Source organism: Aulonocara sp. 'chitande type north' Nkhata Bay, linkage group LG8 (assembly GCF_057382095.1).
Source record: "Aulonocara sp. 'chitande type north' Nkhata Bay isolate Kocher_YH1m ecotype deep benthic linkage group LG8, A_spYH_male_GT1.1, whole genome shotgun sequence".
Lineage (NCBI taxonomy): Eukaryota > Metazoa > Chordata > Actinopteri > Cichliformes > Cichlidae > Aulonocara > Aulonocara sp. 'chitande type north' Nkhata Bay.
In genome coordinates this window covers 15,990,285-15,999,865 of record NC_141351.1, presented here as the reverse complement: position 1 = coordinate 15,999,865, position 9,581 = coordinate 15,990,285, and the positions used below count along the sequence as shown (strand labels likewise).

At 36.2% G+C, this 9,581-nt stretch overlaps 1 protein-coding gene across 1 annotated transcript; it reads right to left on the bottom strand.

The window, feature by feature from the left end:
• Positions 1-958: 958 nt before the first annotated feature.
• tbata (thymus, brain and testes associated) lies at positions 959-7,417 on the bottom strand. Its single transcript, XM_086304778.1, has 8 exons — positions 7,210-7,417; positions 4,135-4,299; positions 3,929-4,017; positions 3,523-3,672; positions 3,096-3,177; positions 1,863-2,028; positions 1,733-1,773; positions 959-1,171 (listed from the first exon to the last, which is right to left on the bottom strand). The coding sequence occupies exons 1-8, from the start codon at positions 7,400-7,402 to the stop codon at positions 1,083-1,085; spliced, it is 975 nt and encodes a 324-aa protein (XP_086160904.1). The 5' UTR covers positions 7,403-7,417; the 3' UTR covers positions 959-1,082.
• Between the last annotated feature and the right edge of the window lie 2,164 nt (positions 7,418-9,581).

The window sequence follows — 9,581 nt, the reverse complement described above, 5'->3', positions numbered from 1 at the left end:
GAGATATAGAAGAAAGGCTGGTTCAGGACAGAAAATCTTACATAGCATAAACTGTTAAAAGTATTCACTATCATATCTATATGTCATAATTTTTGTTGACCAGTTTATGACTCGATTGCCTTTTTTTTTTTTTTTTGCTGCAAAAAAATAAAATAAAAACAGTTGATAGTTTTGTATATCACTTAAATGTATTGGCCTACACATTAGCGGATAATTTAAAAGGAATGCAGTACATTATGTAGCGTAATATATATTAAGGGCTAAAATTATGATAATAATGACTTAGTCATAGGAGTAGTTGTAAAAGATCTTTGCACATTAATGCAGCAATAAATATTTTGGTATATATAAAATTACAGGCACACTTATCAAATAGGTACTTTTATTTTTCATAAATGAACTGATTTATTCATGAGCTGTTGCTTGTTTATTACTTCATCTGTTAAGCAGAACCTGACTCTGGCTTGATTTTCATTGTTTGTTTCTCTAACAGTCTTCATTGTTCTGCTCTTGATTCTCTTCCATGCTGCAGTAGAAATATATACAGTAAGATACTAAAATAAGACTGAAGCTTTTAGTATAAGTTAAAACTCACATTATTTTGTCTGGCCACTCCTATATGTTTATATGTTTTATATATAAAATCAGGATAGCTAGGGTAAGCTCTTTGACTTTTTTCAAAAAGAAGAAGATAATTTCTGCTATATCTCCATTTATCGAGGTTTGCCACCCTGCCAAAAGTAAACATAATTGTTATTCTTTACACAGACATTTCCTTTTTTATTGCTTTATTTGAAAAGTAAAATAGGAAAAACTGATCAAATCTTCAGATTACTAAATTTATATATATATATTATTTATTAAATGTTGCTTCAATCAGTTTCTAACCATGATACCTTTGAAAGCTAATAAGCAATTATGTAACAGTATCCACAATTATTACACTGCACAATCACATCTACAGCATATAATCCTATTGATTAACAAATGAAAATAAAGATAAGCTAACTAGGTATTAGGCTACATTTCTCATAGCACAGAAATAATACAATATAGCTAGTTTCTAGGAAGATTATTGAGCTCTATGCATTATCCCCCTCCTGAAGTGAAGGAACCTGAACACTTTCGGCCTCTGAATGGACTGCCAGGACTTCTGCATCACCAATCCGCTCTGCAAAGAACACTCATGTCAGATTCATGCTAAGAGAAAAAAAAGTGGAAACTCATTATGTTACACAGCTGTTTTCTGAATTTATTGGTTCTGACTCACAGCAGATTTTAAATTTGCTCTTATTTGAGCTGCTCAATATTAATATGAATAATTGGATCCCTTCTAAAATGCATTACTTATTTCCGCAAATGCCTTTCCGTTAGTTCTGCTTTAAATAGGGCATTATTTTTTAACTTTCACAAAAAGGAATCATTTAAAGAAGCCTAAGTCAATCAAGACAAAATCACTGGAGGAAAAGGAGCATTTATAAGAAGAGGCTGGCTGAGGATGTCAGTCCAAAAAACTCATGCCAGCAAAAGAAGCTCAGAGAAGAGCTGCCATTCAAGCCAAGGACAGACATAAACAGTGTGGCTTAGGGTGGCTTTGTAAAATGTAAAGGCCAAGCTGTATATTAAATATACTCCGAAAGACAAGAAAAATTAAACTGTGCAAAACTTTACATGTTAAAATCATTTTTAAAAATACATACGTAACAGAGAAAGTCAAGCATAATCAAATTACCTGGTTTTTCATCAATGGCAGTTTGATTGACTTGGTGTGAACTGTGGAAGTGAATAAACAAGATTAAAACACATTTAGCTTGAAACATTTCTGTGCCAAAAAAGGGCAAAATCTGACACTTCACTCTAACCTCCTCCTGTGTGGTTTTCCCCATGGCTGCTCAAATGATGCTGCATACACAGACGGAGACGCTCCTGGATGAAACGGCTGTAGCTGCTGGAAGTTCCGCTGGTTATGGACAGAGAGGTCGACACCGTCCAGAGCTTGTCTGATCATCCCCATCACCAGATCTTTTTCTGCAGTTGATCAACAGTACAACAAGAGTAAAAACAAAATTTAAATATTTACCGTAAAAGTGAATTAAGGTAATTCTATAACCATTATTTTTGTGCTGTCTCCTGCCCCACCCTGAGCCTGGTTCTGTCTGAGGTTTCTTCCTGTTTAAAGGGAGTTTTCTCCTTCCCATTGTGGCCAAGTGCTTACTCACACGAGGTCGTCTAATTGTTGGGGTTTTCTCTTCATTATTGTATGGTCCTTACCATATAATATAAAATTCCTTGGGGCAATTATTGTTGTGATGTAACACTATATCAAAAAAAGTAAATTGAATCGAAGAAAAACAATGTATGTACCTTTAAGCACCAGGTGGTTCTGTGTTACAATCTTTTTCAACGGCATTTGAAAGGTTTTTAAAGCTGATCATCAGGCTGGATCATGTGACTCTAAACAATCCCTTTGCTATGCTGCAATAGCCCTAGTCCACCAGAGAGGCTTCCAAATGTACACTGAGCATTTCTTCCCAACTAACTTTCCCTCCACTACTGTATTTAAACATTAGTAATTATTCATCTCTAGCTCTCCTACAGTGTGTCTGTCATCCTGTCTCTCTCTGCTCTCTTTCCCCTCACCCCCCACCGGTCACAGTGGATGGCAGCCCCTCCCTTGATCTCGTTCTGTCAGAAGTATATTCCTGTTAAAACAAGCTTTTTGCCCCTCTCATCAAGTAAATGCTCATAGAGGGTCATGTGATTATTGAAATTATTGGAGTACAGCAGTTTGTGAAATATTCAGACCAGCCCGTCTGGCACCAACAACCATACCATGTTCAATGTCAAATAAATTGCCCAACTCTGATGATGAGATATTGGCATTACTAAGCAGTTAAAAGAGCAACCTAAAAAAGTGGCCAGTGTGCATAGAAAAAATCCAAAGTGACAAATTAATTGCTAAAAAAGTAGGAGGGGGATGCAGTGCCAGACTCTTGAAAGTGCATGTATTAGGAAATGGTTTAAAGAACGCTTATTTATAACTGGAAATGGTAGTGTGCATATCTCTGCTGTGTGTGTGGAATGAGGATTTTTACCTCTTTGGCCTGAAAGAAGAAGCCACTGCTGCACTGTGGAGAGAGAGTCTGTCTGCAGGATCTGACAAAGTATCTCCAAAACCTGACAAGAAAGCGACAGACCGTCACAACAGTAGCTCAGAGATCACATGAAGTTTTATTGAACTTATTAGTGAACTTCTCAAGAAACTTGGTGACAGTGTTTTGCCAGAGGATATTTTTCAGATATCTAATTAAGTGGAACTTTGACCAAAAGCTGTACCCTCTGTGATGTTGGATCTTGCCTTTTTAACCCTTTTTGTTTGTTTGTTTGTTTGTTTGTTTGTTTGTTTGTTTGTTTGTTTGTTTGTTTGTTTGTTTGTTTGTTTGTTTGTTTGTTTGTTTGTTTTAACCCAAAAACACCTCATATTATACAGTACAACTCAGGATCAGTTAACCAGTATTTTACCATAAGTTCTTGATCATGGAAGGGTTGAGGATGGCTCATGCGCTGGTATTGAGATTTGCACAGGTAGGACTTGGAGGATGGAGGAATAAGTCTGCCAGTCTGAGCTGAATATTGAGTCTTTCGTCGGACAAACTTTTCCTCTGGTTGTTCCTGCAGTACATGGATACATTTTTCCAGTATGAAATCTTCTTGAGTTAGAAAGAAACTGAAGAACTCTACAAAATTAACTTAAATTAGAAAATATGTAAAAAATAATGTAAAAATGTGAAGGTATTAATAAGTATACTGTCACATCCAATCTCTAAATTCCCTTTACCATCAGGCACTGGATAGCCATAATCAAACAAAGGATTTTTTACTGTGTGTCAAGTACTGTAAAAATACATGAGAATTCAATTATTAATACCTCTCTTTTGTTCTTTTGTGTTTGGGAAGTTAGACTGATTTTTGCAGCCATTTCTTTGAGTTCATCTCTCCAGGCATCTGACAATAGTGCTGTGAAAAAAGAAACAATTACAAAACGATTAAAGCCATTACTCAAAATTGGCTTCTTTGGGGGCCATTAGAAAAGACATAAAGACATTTAGGTGTCATATATGTTAGTAGACATACCTGATTTAGTTTTGTCTCCACAGACTCCATAAAGATTTTGAGCAAGCTGAAAAGCTGGCTCTGCTGCTTTCCTGTTTATGTGGCTTTTGAGAAGTGGATGAGGAAATAACGACGACGTGACACACCAATCATCTCTTACCATGCAAATTGGTCTGCCTGTGAATCCTGTGGGAATGAGAAATGCTCAGTATTCACCCTGCTCACAGAAAAGTGCTTTAGAGGCACAAATCCATCGAAGCAGTACAATTTAAAAAAAAAACTGGAGCCAGCAGAATCCCTGCTGAGAATAAACGTGATGAGTTCATGGGAACCTCAGGGATGTAACCTTCTTTTCTACCAGTAGTGCAGTAAATTTGTCTATTCATGTTACATATTAGCATTCCAGGTGCCCAAACAGCTGCTTGAAATATTTCATATAGAGCAGGTTGTGAAAGAAGGAAGACTTCAAGAATGAAGACCTTGTTAATGGCTTTAGCTCATATATTAACTTTAATTAGCTCTGACAGGTAATCACCTCGAGTCAGAATTAATTAGTACGCAAACAGATTGTTATTCAGTGTGTCCCAGGTAGATTAGATAATAACCTCTAAATTAATGCAGCAAAGAGACTTTGCAGTCTCAAGTTGAAAAGCATTTGGTAATGACAAAGCGAAAATGCTAATTGAGGACAGCAGGATAAGATGTTAACAAAACATTTAAAGGTTTGTAGGAGATACACTCTAAAAACGCTGATGTACTATAGCTAACTTGCAAGACACAAAAAATATCATTTGGTATAGTTTTGTTTGTTTTAATCATATTACATTTGTATTTATGATGCAACTAAATTTTACTTATGAACACGAGCTTATGAAAGAGCCTCACAAACCACTACACACTTCTAACATGTTGTGGGAGAAGTTTGCCTTCAGCACTTTCTGCCAGGCTTTCTAACACATGGTAGACACGGGAAAGGGTTTTACTGAACCTAAATTTGGATGTGTTTTTTTTTTCTTTTTCCCAAACCTAACAACCTGGATCAAAGTGGAAAAAGATGAAAATAATAAGCCAGCACTGACTTTAGTTAACAAATACAAACTCCAGTCTCCTGGGTGAAAATATCTTTGAGCAATTATTCCAGCACAGTCTCCTACCTTCATAGACTTTATTACTCCTTACTTTAACTGAATTTCAGTGATGGATGGATACTTTCTTGGACACACTTAATTTGATTCAGTTAAACAGTTATTCAGTTATTTGCTATGATTTCTTCAATAAGTTGTTTACTTCTTGTTTGCATAAACAGTGCAAAGCATTACGCTAAATATCACTGACAAATTATATATAGTGTGTCCAATTATCAGGGCAGCTTTAATAAAAGCTGCCTCTCAATGGAAACAGATAGATAGATAGATAGATAGATAGATAGATAGATAGATAGATAGATAGATAGATAGATTTCAGTTTTATTTATATGGATCACAACAACAGTCCCATTAGGGCTCTTTACTTTGCAATGGAAAGACCTGACAAAAATACACACTGTGCCATAAAAGGCATTTACACCTATGTATGCTAAAAGTGGCAAGTCAATTGTCCATTGTCTAATTGTCCACTGACTCATCAACCAGATACTGTCCACTCCAATAATGAAAACATGGCATGCAAAATTTGAATATACGGTGCACCCATGCACAGTTGTGGTCAGATTACATCCACTGATCACAGGCATAAATTGGTAAGTTTGGACTTTAAGTGATTTCTTTGAATCATTCATTCGGGGTGAAATGATTGCACAACATACATATTTGATAATGTTAATAAACTTGAATTAAGTGCACAAAAATCTGGATGATTAAATGTCTAAATTAAATGTTTAAATGCTTAGGGACATTTAACCAGATATAATGAACAAATCATTAAAAGTCGAAACTTACCACAACATTACGTAATAAGTTTGTATAACATTTTGAGCAGTACCGCAGTACAAAACGTCTAATTACCTATGCTTAACAGCAACATGCACCTACAAAAATGCATATATAAAATGGCATGTAGGTAATTTTGTAGACTGGACTAATTCACATGAGGTCCCTTATGTACATTTATACACTAAGTTATCCTATATTAAAATTTTGATATAGTCGCTAAACACAAATAATACTGACATGGGAAAACAATCACAATTTGACATTGTTACATCAAAAACTTGTATATTCCATATTTGTTAAATTATTTTATTATTATTGTGATTGTCTTTCACAGTCACGCCCAACCCATCCTCTCTTGCAGTGGTGGGTGTGGCTTAGAAAATCCCAGACAGGCACCCCTGTGTTCCATCCATCCTGTTGGATGCTGCTGTAAGACATACCCACAGACCAGCCTGACCCACTCTTCCCCACCTGACATAACCACTTACCTGCCAGCCTGTCTGACCCACTCTCACCCCACTTGCCAAAGTCACTTACCTTCATAGAGCATTAAAGCGAAGTTCTTAGGAAAGGAGATGAGCCAATTCTGTTTTATAGAGACTTACCTCAACAGCTCTGGCCAAGGAAAAAGAGACACAACTATTTGATAAATGCTGAAGTCATTTACCAGGGCCTGTGTTTGGTTCCTGCTGAACAACTGCTAATAGATTCAAAGACTCCATGTTTTACTGAAGTACCTTGTTGTCATTTTTATTTCAGAATACTTAGCATGAATACTTAATATTTAATTACAATTAAATGATTTTATCATAAGGTGTTTAACTGTTTTAAGTCCATAAATACTAAATCACCTGCAATTTAGTCTGTTGGCAGGTGATTGCAAGGCAACAACATAAATACAACATAATATGAGACATACATAAGAACCTTCAAGAACCTGAGCTGCATCAGGCCCAGTTTTAGCTGAGATTTTTGTGTGTTACAGTTAGATCATTTGAATCAAGATGGGAGCTAGAGTATTGTCTTATGTTTATTTCTTAAAGATGCTTCTTATTTATAGCACCTCAAACACACATGTAAAAAAAACATATCTTGGGCTTTATTTAAAAATAATACATTTAATAAAATAAATAGATATCTTCCGCTTGCCCAGCTGTTTGCTCACCTTGAATATGTCTCATCCTGTGTGGATGAGGGTTGTGCCGGGAGAAGAATGAGTGGTGACTCAAGGCACCAAAACATGGACTGCTTTTTGTAAGCATATTGGTAAATTCAGGAGTGAATGGGAAATGGTTAATCTGAGCGAATTTCCCTTCAGCTGTCATCCCCCTCGATTCCAGGCTGTGTGCTCTCGACATGTCTGGGCTGAAAGCTTTGTCTCAGTCTGTATGAATGAAGGAACAGTTGTTGAGTTAAGTCCTATTTTGAAATAAGGTGACAGAATGTCAAAACCCCAGCATTCAAAACTACTTTGATTGCAAAGTTATGAACATACATGCTAAACATAAATAAATAAATAAACAAAAATCAAGAACTAAGACCATTAGAACCCAAACTTTCCTTTGAAACCCACCTCCCACGCCCTTAAATGTATAACATGAAAATAATTACAACTTTAGCCAGAAAATTGCTCAGAAGAAGCACCCTACCTCTGAAAACAGGCACCAGCTTACAGCCTAAGGTCTGCAGTGCTATGTGGTGTTTTTGTTGCCAAGAAACCTAAACTAAACAAAGGTGTCTGAGCACTGCGACACTGAGCCACTTCATTCAGACACCGTTTTCATATGCAAAGCAGAATATATTCATGCTATTCTGCAGTGATTTATGCAAATCTCAAAGAAAAAAAAGAAAAAAAAAGCACCGCTTAGTTTTTACCACAAAATTGAATTTACTTTCCTACCTTTGACTGTTTTAATGTGGTCTTGCTGTATTGTTCTAGCAAAAAAAAACTATTCGCTTTAGATTCAGATTGCGACGTATACAACCTTCTCAACACTCGTAAATAAAGAACTGCAAGCCAAGGGTCATGTGACCAGATGTAGGCGCAGCAGGAAATCTGACTGCAGGACTATTACTAAAACTAAAACTCTTAGTTTTGCAAATGGAACAATAGCAACTTGTTACATGACAGTTACATTAAAGATCCAACATGAAAGACAAACCACTTGCATTTCTTTAAGTTAAATTATCTTTCATTTCTCTAATAATATTTTATTAGCAGTTCTACTGCACAGTTCTCCCCTGCAGGCAAATCTGTTGCATCTAATAAGACGAGCATCAGATTAGTTTACAGTAGCTAGAGAGGCATCCCATGGGCACTGCTTATTGCCAATATTAGACGGCTATGAGAGTTTTCAGCAATCAGTCCCTCCTAAAATCTTGCATTTTTGTTTTATTTCTTGGAAAATAAAACTCATTCTCAGCCAGTGCGGTCTATTAGTGCTGAACATCTTGCATAGCCATAAATAATTAGCAGCCTTCTTTTAAATTCACAGTCTCTTGTATATATGACACGTCTTTTAGAGGTAGAAGTAAGGTAGAGTGAACCTCAAGGCAATACACAATGTGCACAATGCTTATTATTCCTTCCTCTTGTTGTTTGTAGGTGAGGTCATAGCTCTGTGTGCTTTGCTTTGTATCAGCTTAATTTAAACTACTTAGGTGAATATATTGTCAGGTCTTGAGAATGATCCATCAATGGAGTAGTCATTTTGCAGCCTCACTTTTCAATAAACAGTGATATAACCCAATCCATATCTCAACTGTCAGTGCAAACTGTATTTGGATACGCTTCACTGAACACAGACAATGTGTAGGGGTATTCAGAAACATTAGTGAGTCATACCACTGCAAGAACTTTAAGAGAAATACAGCAACCTTTTATTCTCGCCAGGTTACACAGGGCAGCATTTCAACAAAGGCAGTTGAAAATATGTCTAAGCTTCTTCCTGGACTCAGGGTCAACCACATGATCCAGAAGCAGGGTCAAGGTGCTGTTTGATGTCCTTTTCAAGATTGAGTTAGATAAAATAGAATAGGAAGGATACAGAGAGTGTAGGACGTTTTCACAGTAAAGCAGGTGTGAACCTTGATCAAGCGATCCTCATTTATTTAGAACATAAGGCAAAAGACAAATAGTGAATGAGTATGCTTTTCATACACAATGGAAATGTTTTTATATTGACCATATTTATTTATATTACCACTTATATCCTAGCAGTATTTAGGTCACCAGTTGACAGCAGAAATGGCCTGCACGCGTGCATACAGACATATTGATTCTCTGGAGCATTTAATGATATTATGTGTTGCAGATGAGAAAACCATTTGCAATTTTAGATTGACTTACTGTTAAAATGCAGAAACATTCGTCTTTCAGATGGGTGTGTTCATGTTCATGTTACAAACCTAATTCATGTTACGGGAATGTTACCGATCTATATTGTGTTGTGTTATAATGAATGATTTATTTTTGGTTCCTATTACTGTTGCTTTAGTATAAGCTGCATTTTACTGCCAGATTAAGTTAAAGTGCTT